General features: G+C 40.1%; 1 protein-coding gene across 5 annotated transcripts in view; it reads left to right on the top strand.

Annotated features, from left to right (window-relative positions):
• USH2A (usherin) overlaps positions 1-17570 on the top strand; it is a 418893-nt gene that overhangs the window by 60138 nt on the left and 341185 nt on the right. For all 5 annotated transcript variants that reach the window (XM_083433263.1, XM_083433262.1, XM_083433261.1 and 2 more), the window contains exons 10-14: positions 96-291; positions 1945-2075; positions 7219-7414; positions 13131-13772; positions 14982-15165. In XM_083433263.1, the coding sequence (XP_083289389.1) occupies positions 96-291; positions 1945-2075; positions 7219-7414; positions 13131-13772; positions 14982-15165 (1349 nt within the window). The remainder of the gene's footprint in view (positions 1-95; positions 292-1944; positions 2076-7218; positions 7415-13130; positions 13773-14981; positions 15166-17570) is intronic.

Here is a 17570-nt window from a genome sequence, read left to right as displayed (position 1 = left end):
GCACACAACACAGAACACACAGTGACGGTATATACACGTGTACCTATGTAGACATTTTGAACCATAATCTCTTTATTATTCTCCATTTGTTCCAGTGCGATCACTGTTGGCCACTGTACAATGACAAGCCTTTTCATCCTGGAGATCAAGTTCATGCTTATAATTGCAAGCCTTGTCAATGTTACGGCCATGCAATAAGCTGTCACTACAACAGGACAATGGATTCTTTTCCTAATGAACACTATAGAGGAGGTGGCGGAGTCTGTGATAACTGTCAACATAACACTACAGGTAATTAACAGAACAGAATATATCCATGGTGGTTGGCTCTTGCAGTCATTCCAAAGCATCATTACATCTGAGGTTGAATTGTAAAGAAATTTCCATGCTACATATCAGACCAGGAAAATGAGATTGGTTTGCACTATCTGCATGTATTATAGAATCAAGTAAACTTTATATAAAATAAAGTTCCAAGGCTGTTTGGTTCACATGGTTGGAAAAGGGGATATGATCACACCCCACATAAACAACACAGTGGGGGATATTCAGCTCACCAGTTGCACTAGCAGAAGCCCTTGTGAGGATTCCTGCTAGCACAATGGGGGTGTGCCATCCCCAAATCTACATGGAGGGTTGCGGGAACCTCCAGAACAGATTTAGAGGGCATCAGGGTAGAGGAAAGTTGATGTTGCTCAAGGAACATCCTTGTGCTGATGAAACCTTAGCCTTAGCAGTATGTTTAATACAAGCCAATGTGTGTATCAGGCTGGGTGCATGATTCCCCTGATGCCTGTGATCTTCCCACCACATTAGCACACTTTACATGTAATGCAATGCAGCAGGGAAGAGTGGTAGCTCACAGGTAGAACACGTGTGATGCTTATCAAAAGTCCTGGGTTCAATCCCCAGTAGGTAGGCCTGGAAAAAACTCCTGCCTGAAAACCCAGAGAGCTCTTGCCCATCAGGTCATGAATAAACAGGAACAGGAGCAGCTGATGGAGTGGTGCAATATCTTTATTTATTGACCTTTTATTGTCCTACACTTCCTCCTAAAAGGGAGCTCTGCGCAGCTAACAACATAAAATAATATAACCATTTATAAACAATTTAAAACAACCATTAGTCAGCCATCATAAAACTTCATATAACTCCGGCTAGGCACCTAGCATCCCTTATCATTATCAAATGTTTCAAGATCTTGTGCTTACGTAAGAGCCAATGTACCTCAGAAACTATTTTGCCGTCACATTGAGCCTGTTGTTTTAGCCAGGGAAACAACTGTACAACATAGTGCCCGGTGTGCCAACAGAATCTACAGTCTTTCAGGTCCATCAAGCACTGGAAACAAGTTCCCTATTGGATGCATTAGCCAATGCATATGGTTGGCTGGCAAAATGTCTTGTGGTTTGTCTCAAGTCGAAGCAAAGCCCAAATATTTTGAATAAAGAAGTTTAGCAGAACTCTGCCTCTGCACAACTCATGTCTGCTAAGTCATTTAGTTTGTTAATTTGCTTCACTCTAAAATGTATTAAAATAGAACATACTTGCTGAATTTCTAATTCTGCATGCTATGTTTGTGGTGGTTTTGGGACACTCCCTTTAGTACTCTTGGCTTTCCTTCTTAAGGATGGTAGGGAAAGTTGGATGTTTAAGAGTAATTTCTCTTTTTTAAGTATAGAATATATATTCATACAGAATAGCTTTATAGGAGTGTTGTGTTATGTAACAGATGGAAGTTTAATGGAGTAAAACACAGTTTGTAACAGGTTCATTGTTTCATATGCTCTGGATCACTAAATTGGCAGGTAGAGATGAAAGGTGCATTAAAATGGACGTCCTGAAAATTATAGAATTCCCTCAAAGGAATAGTCTTTAATTTTGAATTATACAGCTAATTTTAATGAATTGGAAGCCATAATGCATAACCTTTCCTTCATGCAGGAAGAAATTGTGAGCTGTGCAAAGATTTCTTTTATCGGTATGTAGATGCAGATCTCTCATCCGTGGATGTTTGCAATCCTTGCAAATGCAACATAGCAGGCACCAAAAACAGTAGCCACCAATGCAATAAGGTAGGTGGGTTTAACCTAGAATGTCACCCTATATTCCCAATATTCAGGCTATGAGTACCATTGCATTTGTAGCCAAAACAACACCCATGCAGAAGAGGGAGGTGTCAGCAGGCTTGGGGAGCCTTGGAAATGGAAAAGTACAAAAAACATTAATGAAAAATGAGGGTAGGGGAGCCCAAACCCATCCAAATAAGGACTGAACATTCCATCTATCAAAGATGCTTTAACTGAGATTCCTGCATTGCAGGGGGTTGGACTAGATGACCCTTGTATACATTCCAACTCCTAAGATTCTATGATTCTATAATTTGCCATGAAATGCTGACTGGTTGGGAGTGGGTGAAAACTGGAGATCGAATAGAGTGGTTGGAATCCTGCACAGGGGTTTTCTTGCAGGTACAACAAATCACACTTGTTATTACTGGCAGCTGTTGGCACTAATGTGACTTACAACAATTCATGGGATAGATAACATTTAAAGTTTTTAAAAAGAAAGGAATCCTTCCCCCAAATAGCGGCAGATTCACATAGGACATATGAAATTATTTTGTGATTCTGTTATCTGGATCACCATATCTCTAAAGACTGAAGAAGTATGATAATAATATGGAAAACAATTTGTAAAATGCCTTAAGAACACTATTTTTTAAAAAAGAAAATCCACTTAAGTAGCCCACACCACCTTCCCACTTGCTAAATAGTTGCCTGAAGCCTTTTGAAACTTTCAGCAGACACAGAGCAGTTCACACGTGCAAATTGGATGCCTTCATTTCTCCAGTTTTTGCTTTCTATGGATATGGGATTATGTGAAGAACTGTTACACAATAATGCCAGGCTAAGGATGAGTTAGAGAGCTGACACACACAAATGACCACAAATTTGTTACTTTATTTACAAGAGGAAATTTATCTTAAAAAGCCAAAATGGTACCAATTATTTTAAGTCACTGCTTTCATTTGCAAGCAAAAACATATAGTGCAGTAATAAATCCATTTCTTTCAAAAGAGCAGGAAAATGTGTAGAAAATCCTGCCTTTGGCTGAGAGCTGGATCAGTCCAAACCCAATTCCCTTATTGTATTCTTGCCTGACACTAAACTTTCTTCATTGGTGCAATGATGAAAAATCCTTTTATCCAGTAACGTTTTGTGGCTTTTTCTGTCATTTCATGTTTGTTTTTATGCTCACTGGGGACATTCTTTTATTGGTAGCTTTGATCCTTCAAGAGGCTCTGTGAGCACAGCAAGATTTGATATCTTCTACCTGTGAAGAGCTCATTGCTAGCTTGGGGTTTAGGCTGGCAAAAAGAAATGTGAAATCCTAGAGCCCTGTACTTATTAAAACAGTGACAATAGTCTAAAGCAGAGGGTCTGATTTTCTGCCTCTAATAATGATACATTTTTGGCCAATAGCACAACTCCAGAAACAATTTGAAAGTCGCACGATATGGTAAGAATGGGGAAGAGAGGGGAGGGGAGAATTTAAATGCCAATTTTGAGATTTCTTGTTTCAAGTGGCAGTTTTTCAGCGCTGACAGCAATTTAATGGTAAGCCGTTCTGCTTCAAGGTGGCAAAGTAGGGTGTTTTGTTTTTGGATGGCCAGAAATTTAGCGATGGCTAAGACTGAGAAATGAGTCGAAAATCAAGATAATATAAAAAAGAAAATAAGGAAAAATGGGTTGAACTGTACAGCTCAATAAGGCATCAATAGACTGCTGCAAAAGGAGCAAGGTAGAACAAAATGATTAAGAGGCATTAAAAAATAGATTAATAAGGCTGGAGAGTATGGGCTGAAATGAATTACATGAAATAGAAAGGCATTATTGAAGGGAGTGTTTCCAGGTCTGACCCAAGGAAGATGGAATCATAAGGAATAAGGCCTTGGCTCATGAAAATTAATTGTCACGTCACAAGGATAATTTTCAAGGAAATGTGTTAAAAATGGGCCACAATACACTTTCTCTGCATAATTTACCATTCCCAGCAGTTTATCAATGCTTTCCTATACAGAACCAGTTATCTGTCATTTAGCCTAAACGAAGATGCAGGATTCCGGAAGAGAACAATCACAAGTTCTTATCCTGTGGATGGGGGGGGGGAACCCCACCCCACAAAAAGTTGGTTTAGAGGAGGAAGTGGTTCTTTTGCAGTGGCAAAACTTCCTTGATGACATTGTCTTCTTTTTAAGGCACAATCTAGAAAAGAGTGCAATTCTATACTGTACATATCACACAATTCCAGATCAAGGAACAGCATTAAAATGCAATAAAACAGTATTTCAAAATGCAACTTAATATAAAATAAAACAATATGCTAACCACATAACTACTCTAGCCAAATAAGGGGCATCACTTTAGCCAAATGCTCGGACAAATAGCTGCATTTTTAGTGGGTGTCAAAAGTCAATTAGTGTAGATGCTGATTGTATTGATGAGAAGGCATTTTGGAGGTGGAATGTCACTGTCACATGCTCTCTCATGAACTGTCATGTATGTGGGTGTAGCCCCGGGGGGTGGGCAAAGAGGGGCAGCTGCCCGCCCTAAATCATTAAAATTCAATAAAAGTACAATGCAAACTGAGGTTCTGCCCCATCTACAAAAATCCTGGCTATGTTCATGGCCATGTACCATAGCATGGAACGGTGCCATAGCGAGAAGTGCACCCATTTTTATGCTCCCTGGGCCGCTCCTCTGCTGCTCTGGGCAGCCCAGTGATATGCACAGACCTCTCTGGGTACCTTGATGGAGGAATCTGGTTGCTGGCCTGGGTCATCACAGCAGTCAGCTGGCTGCACTGTGAGTGGAGTGCTCAGTGGGGCTCGGATGGAAGAAAGACAGAGGGAGTGGGTGAGAGTTGCAGGAGGAGGAAAAAGGAGAGAAAAGGGAGGGAGGGAGGGAGGGAGGGAGGGAGGGAGGACACAGAAGGGAAAGCAGCAAGTGGAGGGAGCGGGGGAGGCAGGAAGTCACTGGCAGAGGACGACTGGTGATGAAAAGCAAACTCTTTGAGTTTCTAGTCCATGGTCTCTCCCATCTTTGGAGGCATGCAGCTCTTTGGCAAGGAGGCAAGGGGGACTAGGTGCACCTCTGTATATCACAGACACTGTGAAGTAAATATAAAGTACAGAGATAATATTTAATGCTAGCTATCCACCCAACACCTGATGTTGGGAAAGATGGAGGGCACAAGGAGAAGGGGACGACAGAGGACGAGATGGTTGGACAGTATTCTCGAAGCTACTAGCATGAGTCTGACCAAACTGCGGGAGGCAGTGGAAGACAGGAGTGCCTGGCATGCTCTGGTCCATGGGGTCACGAAGAGTCGGACACGACTAAATAACTAAACAACAACAACCACCCATATCTGACTCTATCAGTTGTTGTGCTGAATTTTCCTGTGGCTAAGGTGACTTCTTCATTGGGGACAGACTGGATTTTTTGTGTTGGACTGTGTGTCATAAGACTCCTTTTTTAGGTCTGGAACCAAAGAGGAGTACTTCTGCTACTAGAAAGTATCTCATGCTGTGACCTAGCAGAAGAGCATTGCTCGAGAAAGGCAAATTATACAAACAAGCTTATGTGCTATGCACCAGAGTTCATTTACTGCTAATATTCTTGGTGTTTCTCATAATGCCTACCCCATACATTATGTCACTGCACTGTAAAAAGTTTTTTTCCACCTTACACAACATTCATGGAACATAACTAACAAAAAGCTGCTCCGTTATTTTCACTTCCCAGTAGGGGTGTTCCTCTCCAATTATACAAGCCTTCCTTCATAATATTGTAAGAAGCTGTAAGATGATTCAGCTGGGCATTAAAATGATTTATACTTCAACAAACTCTCACTGGCCTCATTTTTGCTTCATTGTTTTTGATTGTTTGTTTGCTTAACATATTTATAGCCCATTTTGTAAGGAAACTTTCTTCACAAAATGCACATAAAAATAGAGTCAATAAAGCTTAATAATCTAATATTATTAAAAGCTAGAATAGAAGTAACAAATAACTTAGCAAATGCCTAAACATACAAAACCGAAACTTTGTTGACAGTTATCACTGTCACTACTACAGGGAGTGATATTTGCATAATACATTTAAACTAAAGGTGTCTTGAAAACAGTGTGCATGTAAAGAGCTGGAATCACTGGGCACACACCACTGCCATCTCCCTGAACCACCTGGCTCTGATCCTTTCTATTGTCTCTTCTGGGCAACCTTCCAGGGCCATATGCCTGTGGTGGGCCACTATCTACTGTACAAAGGTGAGGTTATTATTCTTTGCCCCACCCACTTTCTGCTCTTGACTCCAAAAAGTAGAGTGGGTGGGGCAAAGAATAATAACCTCACCTTTGTACAGCAGATCTCTGTCTACTCACACCCTTCCCTCTAACCTCCAAAATGCATTGTCATAGTTCAAAGATGTGTTCTAGTCTATTAAAAACACCCAAGGGGTGTGTGAAGCAGGGGCAGTGAGAGGGGTGGCGTGGGGAGAGAGGGTGCATCTGGGAAGAGTTCAATGGGCCAGGTAGAGAGGCCTGGAGGGATGCATTGGGCCTAAGGTTTCCCACCTCTGATTAAAGCAGTGACAAATGCAAGCAGCCTCTTGACTTGATTTGCTCTTTCCTTCCAGCCAGTGGTGTGGGTGGGGTTTAGAGGGCGAGAACATGCAAATAGGCAGTGGTGAAGAAGTGAAATCAGAACAGGGTCTGACAAAATGTGGAGCTGGCATTCCTTGAAAGCAGAAAACTTGTTTAGTATTTTGTCGTTCTGTGGGCTTGGTGGTGATTTTGCATGCTTTGTGTCCAGTTTATGTTTGATACTAGATCCATTCATATTCATCAATGCTCTCTTCTTCTTCTTCTTCTTCTTCTTCTTCTTCTTCTTCTTCTTCTTCTTCTTCTTCTTAAGTGTGCTCTTCTTTAAAGTCATTCTAATGAATTTTTATTCTCACAGTTTCTATAGTTTTATTTTATGGTGAGTTAACTGCTAGAGAATAAACTATGGAGGCCTATTTTGTCCCTGTTCCCCCTTAAAGATTGTCCAACCTGCCAACCCACCCATGTTGCTAATGAGTGTTTATCAGGGTGGGTGGGGGGGAAAGATAAGTTCATCATTCCTCAACATTTTTCTTTTTGTATCTTTTTAGATTGGAGGTCAGTGTAATTGTAAGAGACATGTGTCTGGCAGACAGTGCAATCAGTGCCAGGATGGATTCTACAATCTACAACAGTCAGACCCTGATGGCTGCAGCCCCTGTAACTGCAATACCTCTGGGACAGTCAATGGAGATATTACCTGTCACCAAAATTCAGGCCAGTGCAAGTGTAAAGAAAATGTTATTGGTAGGTGCAAGGCAATAATCTACAGTCAGATATCTTTCTTTTGTCTACAAATTAGAAATAAAAAACATGCGCCGAACCTTTTCATTCTTTTTTAAACACATCAGGTGAAATGTATTCTTTTTCATGAGAAATCACGGAAAACTGACTAAATAATATGCAGTTGCTTATTTACTTATTCTACCCAATTACAGCTCAAAGCAAAGTATAATCAGCTCTTTGGGTTATTCTACATTTAGTAGGTTTTAGTAGTTACAGGAGCACCTACCACTTTGTAATAATAAAGGACAGAAATAATATAATTTGCTTACTGCTGCCACAAATGATTCTTTCAGGAAAACAGCACTTTTTGCATGATGCTATAAACTTAATGAGTTTTAAGCAAAATACTTTCTATGTCAGTTTCCTTAGCAGACAAAAATAAATGGATTTTTCTCAAAAATATTCTGCGCTACAGGGTCCTTTGTGATAAATCTTTTCATCCCCCCCCCCATTATAATTCTTTGAACTGTTCCTATGAAATGCAAAATGTCAACATAATTCTACAGATCTTACACATTGCTAGGGTTAGTTATCAAGGGCCACATAATTTTAATTTTGTAATTCAATGCCAAGTTGATTATAATAAACTACTACCTTCAGTGTTATTTATCATTTTTTTAACAAGACGTGCTTTTTTGTTTGCTATTCCCACAGGTATTTTCCAGAAATTAGATTTGATTATAGCAATTTATTACTTCCAGCATATTTGAGGGGAGCCACATCTATGTAAGGACAAAATTTATCAAACACCCAAAATATACAGTGCATATAATACACTTTGAAATGTTGATGTATGAGAATATTATGCAAGGAAAATTTCTTGATGAAAGGAACTCTGAGTCGTAACTGTACATGGCCCAGACATGTGGTTTTAAAATAACGTTTTGTATTTTAGTATCTATTTATACACCATTTCATTGCAGAAAGAACTGTGCCATGTATTCATGCTAAATGTGTTTAAGTGTAAAAAAAAGCTTTCCCGTTATTAAGACCTATTTTATCGAGAATCCTATGGGCAAACATGGTTAACTACTCTTTAATTTCATTGATTCCCAGGGGACTTGTGCAATTTATGGATAATCAACAGCATCAAGTGATAAAGCTTATTCTGGACCTAACCGCTGTAGGCTGCAGGTTGTGGGTTGCATGTTTGACTCTTCACCCCCCCCAACCCCCCCAAGCTTTCATGCAATTGCTTTTTTCTGTGTGCAGAGAAAGTAACAATTCCTTATAATCTCCCGTGGAATGTGTTGGATCCAATGAATGGTGCCTTCCATTCATGGAACTGACCAAAATTCAGCAAAGGATTCCCACCATTCATTGGTTTCACTGAGTACTGTGGCATAATTAGTCAAATGTAGAGTTATAAAATATCCTGGAAACCAGGGTTGGGTAGAGATGGAGGAGACATTATTATCAGGAAAAAAATGATTTTTTGGGGGTGGGGATGTGAAATCTATACAATACTTTCTTGTAGACTCTAATCTTCCTTTATTATTTTAAGAACAGGTACATCATCTATGACTTTGTTAGCACAAGACAAAAGACACCCACAGTGATAGGGGAAAGGTTCAGAAAACAAGCATCTCTGTCATGTAATTAGGGAGTAGTGATATAGTTGGATGTTCAGTCACACTTCATAATACCATTGAGCAGTTCAAACTTATTTTGTTATTCACGTGGTGATCTCATATTAGGTAAAATTACCCTTATTTTTAAATTATATCCTGTTTCTCAGTAAATAATATATCACTGAAAATGATAGGAGACATTAAGTTTGTCTACTCAGACTAAGTGCCTATAGCTACTGATTTGGTATGTGCACTTTGAGTACCAGTACTTTGAGAGCCAGTGTGGTGTAGTAGTTAAGAGCGAACCGGGTGAACCGGGTTTGCATCTCCACTCCTCCACATACAGCTGCTGGGTGACCTTGGGCCAGTCACACTTCTCTGAAGTCTCTCAGCCCCACTCACCTCACAGAGTGTTTGTTGTGGGGGAGGAAGGGAAAGGAGAATGTTAGCCGCTTTGAGACTCCTTAAAGTTAAAGGTAAAGGTACCCCTGCCCATATGGGCCAGTCTTGACAGACTCTAGGGTTGTGCGCCCATCTCACTCAAGAGGCCGGGGGCCAGCGCTGTCCGGAGACACTTCCGGGTCACGTGGCCAGCGTGACATCGCTGCTCTGGCGAGCCAGAGCCACACACAGAAACGCCGTTTACCTTCCCGCTAGTAAGCGGTCCCTATTTATCTACTTGCACCCGGGAGTGCTTTCGAACTGCTAGGTTGGCAGGCGCTGGGACCGAACAACGGGAGCGCACCCCGCCGCGGGGATTCGAACCGCGACCTTTCGATCAGCAAGCCCTAGGCGCTGAGGCTTTTACCCACAGCACCACCCGCATCCCATTTGACTCCTTAGGGTAGTGATAAAGCAGGATATCAAATCCAAACAACTCCTCCTCCTCCTCCTCTTCTTCTTCTTCTTCTTCTTCTTCTTCTTCTTCTTCTTCTTCTTCTTCTTCTTCTTCCATATACTTTGTGTGCTAATTTATTCCTTAATCTTTATGTTTTTGACTGAATATTTTCAAATATTCATTGGTTTCTTTTGCTTGATGCAGAAGATGGAGGAATCTAGTAGCGATGGCAGGGTGGGCCGGCAGCACTTACCTGACCTCCTGGCAGCATACTGGGAAGGAAAGAGTGGAGACTAAGGTGGCAGGGATGTTAGTGCAACATAGATAGAGCCATTATGGTGCTCCTGCCAGTGTGTTTGCACCAAACCTCCCCACCACCTTTGTCCTCCCACTCACTACTATCCAATACTGGAGGAATTTGAAAAAACAGGAATTAGAGGCTATACTGGACCTTGCCACCATGTTGCAAGATCTGTACTCAGGCAGACTCCCAGATTCCACTCTTGTTTCAGGAACACAAGAAAGTATTTGGTAATCTGAAACATTTGAAACTTTTTGGTCATAGTCAGCTGGTCAGGGAAACCAGTGCTAAACCTCATGATTTGCATGCAGAAAGTCTTATATTAAAATAATCATTGGTGTCTTCTGGTAGGGCTGAGGAAAGCGCCTTTCTGAAACCTTGGAGAGCTGCTGTCAGTTTGCTATTTTTCTAGATGGACCTGTGGTCTGATTTGGTATAATGTTGCTTCCTAGATGTCTTAAAGTGTAGTATTGAGTAACCCAACCAAAAGCCACAGAAGTTATTGTTAGTACTACTTTTGAGCTGAGTATTTGATTGCAGCAGCATGAGTCAGCTACAGAACAATACTACTTGAAAATGTTGAAAGGGGTTAACTCATTCTGGAAGAAAAGCTCTGGAAAATAGTTTTTATTTCTTTCCATTTCCACCCAACTTTCAGTTTTTCCACTTCAGAGTGTAGACGTGCACTTTACTAACATGAGTGAAGATGGATTCTAGCAGAGGCATTGTATTCTGATTCAGCTATGCACATTTTATTCCTTCATCAGGGAAGGCTGATCCAAAGCTCTTGGACAAGTGGGGATTTTTTATTTACTTCCATAGAAGGTGAAACTTCATGCTTGCATCATCTGTATATACTATATAATAGCGCCTCCCAAATACCCATATAATGAGAACTGGGGTGCCATTTTACTACTGAACAAAATAGCGATACTGAAATGCTATGTATTCAGCATGTGCAGCTATTTAAATATATGTGCTGACTTTCAAAAACAACAACAATTGGATATACTAGTAACCTTAGAGTCCATTGTCATTGTGCCTGTTTAAACAAGCTTGATAACAGAAAATGTAAGTAAGTGCTGCAATGTTATGGAGCATGAGCTGTTAGAGTTAGCACAACTGTTAAATCTTACTAATGATCCTATCACTGGTAAAATACATTAGCACCAATAATTTTATTAAAGTAGGTCATTCATCTAGAATAAAAAAGGGAGAAGAATGTGAATTAAATGCCAAGCGTGCTAACTCCCCTGTACTTGTTAACATTGAATGTGATGCCCTGTAGGCCTTTCTCAGTATCGTTAGGAATAGATTACCTGTCAGGAATATGTATGGCATATTCAAATAAGCACGGTGCATATTTTTAAAACTGATATGATATGAATCCATGTAGACCAATTTTAATAGTTCAAAATGAGTCATAATTCTTGTTAACAATACAGTTATTTTTAAAATTTGCGGCAATAGTGGTCCTTTTTTATTTTCCTTATTGAAATTAAATGATATGCCTTAGGTGAGCCATTCATCACTGCTAAAGGAACTTGCCGTCTGTTGGAGTTCTCCAGCTTTTATCCATATATAATGTATTTCCCACCGTTTGGGGCGATGTTTTCTCTACATAGGAGATTCTAAATATATATATTTGTATTTTTATGTAACTTTTTTTTGGAAAAAGAATGAACTTGTTAAAACACGGGACTTCCATTTTATTTTATTTTACTGTATGGTGCAGTTAAACAATGGCAGGGTGGTGATAATTTTATTTTCATTACATAAAAAGGCGAGAGATGCATAAATGTGGGATGGCATTTCTCAAATTATATTCTGGATTTAATTTTTTGGGTAGTGCAGTTTATACATTAGAAACAATGCAATTCCTGAATGAAAAATAGAAGTTCAAAAACCCCTCATAATCCATGCCTGAGGCAGCATAAAGTCATGACTTTGGAAGGGGGAAACATGTGGACTTGATATACTGGTTTTGGTTATACATGTATGTATGTATGTATGTATGTATGTATATAAAAACAACCCAGCATTAATCGTGATTTCAGTCTACTTTAAAATCAGTAAAAAATGGGCGGGGGAAGGAGAGGCATACGTAAACTTCAGCAGATGTTTGTTAACCATGATTAAGAAAGGAACTAAATTGGGATCTCTCACAATAGTGTAAGCAAAGCCCTTGCAAAGTGTACGGATACGCGTGCTTTATAACTTAACAGTTCTTTAATTTCAGAACATAGAAGCTATTTTCTTAACTAAAATGGGCGCAATATGTCCAAATTGTGGGGAATTCAATAGTAATAGTATCAAAGAAAGATGCCTTATGCTAAATCACACCACTGACACATCTAGCCCAGTATTGTATCAGTACTATTGTCTACACTGAGTGCTCTCTGGGGTCTTCATCTTTTTTATCCCTACATAAAGAGGCCAGGGGCCAAGTCTGAGACCTCCTGCCTGCACAGCTTATGCTCTGTCTTTGAGCCTAGCATTCACAGCTGAATTGGTTTCTAATATGAGAGTTGATTCATCATTGATTGCAGGTGTACTTGCTGGAGACGGGACATTGTTCATGTGTAAGTTGTGCCTATCCTTTAAATTGTATTTTGTTCTTGGCCAAGCTATATTCTAGGTCAGGAAGGAATTTTCCCCAGATCCTGTTGGCTGTTGACTCTCTATTCTAGACTGTTGAAAGTATTTAACATGGGTTGCTTCCCTGAATTGGCTAGAATTTGTTCTTCAGGCACCTTTCTGTGGTTCTTCTACTTTCGGTGTGTTGCTGTTTGAGTTCCAGAGCTGGTCAGAGTGGTTTGGAATTGGAATTGGCCTAGATGTCCTACTAGTCTCTTCCATTTCAAGGATTCCTACAGTGGAACTTCAGCAATGTAAAGTTTATATCCCACCCCCACCCCCCGCTCAGTTTCCTTATTTGATTTATAATGATGATCTTTCTTTCTTTAGGTTTAAGATGTGATCACTGCAACTTTGGATATAAACTTCTTCATACTTTAAAGAACGATGGTTGTGAACCTTGCCAGTGTAATATCCATGGGTCTGTGAACAATTTCTGCAATCCTTCTACTGGTCAATGCAATTGCAAGGAAAATATTAAAGGACTTCACTGTGATGCTTGCATTGATGGTTTTTACGGGCTGGATGCTTCTGGATGTAAGCCTTGTGACTGTCAAATGGCAGGATCTGTTTTTGGTACAGCGTGTGATCATTACACAGGGCAGTGTATCTGCAAGCCTAACTTTGGGAAAAGGCGATGTAGTGACTGCTTAGATGGGTACTACAAAGTGCAGCAAAATGATTCCTTAGCCTGTCTACCCTGTAACTGTGATAAGGCTGGTACAGTAAACGGCTCTTCGCTGTGTGACAAATCAACGGGACAATGTCCTTGCAAAGCTAGTGTCACAGGCCTTCGGTGTAGTCAGTGCATGCCTCATACGTACAATCTCACTACTCAGAACTTTCTTGGCTGTGAGATTTGTGACTGTGATCCTCTGGGAACAGGACCAGGAACAGTTTGTGACCAGCTCAATGGACAATGTGTTTGTCTTCCTCTTCACCACGGAAGAAGGTGCAATATGTGTAAACCAGGTAAGGAAATGAGAACAAAACCAGCTTGAAAACTGTCTGTTGCAAGATGTGGTTGTTTCTTTTACTATATTTCAAATAATGTACTCAAGGGCATGTTTCTGGATCTCAAAAGTGCTGATTCTGTGCAAGCTGCTTGGGGGAAGAGATGGAGAAATGGGTGGACAAGTTAGGCCTGGTTTGGTATATGGGGCTGCTGCTGCCAACCCACAGCTCCCCTAAGCTGGCCACAGCCTCGACCCATCCCATCTTGGTGGTGGAGGGACACTGCTGCTGCTTAGTCCCCTGATGTACCACTGTTGCATTGATAGATAGGACTGCCCCTCTCCACCCCTATACCCAGTGTTACTGACCCACTGACCCTCAGTAGCAGTCATTTAATCAGAGAGCAGGCCGGGCAAGGCAGAGAAATTATGTCAGGACTTCCTGGGATAGTAAATCACCTTTGTTCTTGATAAGGAAAGGCAGGGATTTATGCTACTTTAGCTTTTTTTTTTTTAATGGTCAATTGACAGCAAAAACCACAGAGAGCAAACTGTTTATGCTGGCTATGGGACTTGCTATGACCTCCGTACATGTTTGTGTAAACAACAACAATAAACATGTGAATATTATTGCGCTTTTAGATATTTCATTTCTACTACACTAAAGGACTTATATCTCATTTACATTACTGCTCTGTTTTTGCTGGCTTAGAAATGTGGGGTTTTATCCAATATTAGTCCTATCCAGAGTGGTATTCAACTAAGTTTTACTCACTGGAATTAAAGAACACAACTAAGTTAGGTCCATTAATTTCAATGAGTTTGCTCTGAGTAAAATTTAGTTCAATACCACCCACTGAGATTAATAGATGTAACTATCTCATATCCATTTATTAGGGTCTACTCTGGATAGAACTTAATTTATTGATTGTATTTTTATGGAGCTTTCCATTCAAATGAATCCCAAAGCGGCTTACAAACAATAAATAATGATAACAGAACAGAACATCTCAAGTACAGCATAAATCATATAACATAATTAACAAATAATCAGTAAAACAATTACAATCTATAAAATGCTATTAACAAACTGGCAACCGAAGAATAAGATAAACATTATAATTACAGCATAAAAAAAAAAAATCAGTGCTCATAATGCTGTTTTACATAATTTTCCTTCTCAGTTGACAGTGGTCTTATTTTCACACCATTGTTTCTTCTTTATCAGGATTTTATGCTTCTCTGCATGGTATTAATGGTTGCATTCCCTGTTTATGCCACCCAACTGGTTCAGTAGAAGAGGTTTGCAACAGTCTCACTGGCCAGTGCATTTGCCAAGATTCTTCTGTAGCTGGGAAGAGATGTGACCACTGCAGGGACTCCTATTATGGATTTGACTCTGAAGCTGGGAGGTGAGTGTTCATTGCAGAGCAGAGTTGATGTGTTAAAGTTGTCTTTTCAAAATTATAGATTCAGGTAGGTAGCCGTGTTGGTCTGACGCAGTCAAAATAAATTAAAAAATTAAAAAATTGTTCAGTAGCACCTTAGAGACCACGAAAGCTTATACCCAGAACAAACTTAGTTGGTTTCTAAGGTGCTACTGGACAATTCCCCCACAAAAAATTATGTGTGTTTGGTGAGGACATATGCTCATCAAACGGCTAAGCAAATCACATGGGAAAATTCTCTATTCTTTTTGTCCATGTCCTGTACAAAAAACCCACACAACTAAGAGGTGTCAAAAATCCCCCCAAGTCTAATTTCTAAGTAAGCTGTGCAATCCCTGTGCACAGAATCCCCAGGGCACAGATCAGAGCAGCTCCCAAGCTTGAGAGCAAGAGGACCACCAAACAAATCTATCAGCTTGTTAAATGAAGTTCAGAGCAGCTCTCTATTCTGATTAGCCCCTACTGTAGTCTTGTCTTTTTTTACCCAGCATTGTTTTGCCAAGCAGGAAACACCATCAGAGCACTCCTGACATATGGTTGTCAAGCCTCTGCTTAAAGACCTCCAAAGAAGGAGACTCCACCACACTCCTTGGCAGCAAATTCCACTGTTGAACAGCTCTTACTGTCAGGAAGTTCTTCCTAATGTTCAGGTGGAATCTTCTTTCTTGCAGTTTGAATCCATTGCTCCGTGTCCACTTCTCTGGAGCAACAGAAAACAACCTTTCTCCCTCCTCTATGTGACATCCTTTTATATATTTGAACATGGCTATCATATCACCCCTTAACCTCCTCTTCTCCAGACTAAACATGCCCTTGATACTATGTGTTGACCCACCATATTCTGATTTGGGGACCCATGAAAGAAATGGAAGTCCTTGCATGAATTAGATGACTTCATTGGATACAACCCTTAAAATTTGATGCTCAGAAGTGGCCATAAGTAGTCGGTCAGTGGTGGTGGGGAACGAGTGCCAATCGGGAGTGGGACTGTAGTGTAGGTAGGAGGGTTTAAGCCATTGAAAATCACCATTGCACCATTTTAAGTGTGTTACTTAAGAACACTTAACTGTGGCGTGTAAGCAAGCTGTAATCTCTCACTCTTGGCTCCTAGCTGTAATAGAAGGGTGATAATCCATCTACTTTATAGGACTGTTATAAGAATTTAAGTAGAAATAAAGAAACAATAATGTTTGCATAGCTACATAGATACATAGATCATATATTTATTATTCTGGTGTAAAATGAGTCATGAGTGAATCACAGAAACTGAAATTCTTGGGGGTGGGGGGGGGGTGATATTAAGGACCTCCAGAAGATAAAATATTTGGGATAATCTTTTATATATATAAAAAAAATATACTCTTGGAGACACCTTAAACTCTTCCAAAAAGAGTAGAAGCTAAGTATCAATACAAAATTATAATGTACTAAATATTGAACTGCTGAGCATATAGCAGCTCTCTCAGTTTCTATATACTTGTCTACACGTATGATGACATTTAATAGTCTAAACAGAAACTCTGTTTGACGGGGGAATTGTATGCAATCTGTGGTTGAAAACACTTAATGCAGTTTGGTGGAAAATAACCTTTGCTCTTGATTATAAAAGGGGGAAATGCAGTATTATAGTTTCCAAGGGAATTTTTTTATTTATTCCCAAAGGAATATTATTCCACAACACAAATTTGCAGCTTATTTTGCAGCCTTAGCTTTTATCAGTCTTTTATAGGGTGTTGAACTCAGGAGATCACACAGCAAGAGTTACTGAAGAAATTCTTTTGCTAAAAGGAGAGAGATGCAATTGTCAGATGCATGTGAACTGTTTTTGCAAATTCATTTTAAGCAACCTTACATATTTTATTTCAAACAAGAGTTTCTTGATTAAAAAAAAATAGGAAAAACAGTAGTCTCTAAAATTTCATTTGAACTGTTAGCATGAAGGTAGATAATATATATTTTAAAAAGGCTGGATCATGACTCATAATGTACACTGCATTTAAAAATCTCAGTATCTTCTCTGGTAACACAGGTTTTGAAGCTTCCTCAAAACCTGCACAACCTGTTTGACCAGAACACAGGTTAAAGGTAAAGGTAAAGGGACCCCTGACCATTAGGTCCAGTAGTGACCGACTCTGGGGTTGTGGCGCTCCTCTCGCTTTATTGGCCAAGGGAGCCGGCATACAGCTTCCGGGTCACGTGTTAGCATGACTAAGCCGCTTCTGGCAAACCAGAGCAGCACACAGAAACACCGTTTACCTTCCTGCTGGAGCGGTACCTATTTATCTACTTGCACTTTGACGTGCTTTCGAGCTGCTAGGTGGGCAGGAGCAGGGACCGAGCAACGGGAGCTCACCCTGTCGCGGGGATTT

Source organism: Podarcis tiliguerta (genome assembly GCF_965153285.1).
Source record: "Podarcis tiliguerta genome assembly, chromosome: 3".
NCBI classification, from domain to species: Eukaryota; Metazoa; Chordata; class Lepidosauria; order Squamata; family Lacertidae; genus Podarcis; species Podarcis tiliguerta.
This window is presented reverse-complemented; position numbering and strand designations above follow the sequence as displayed.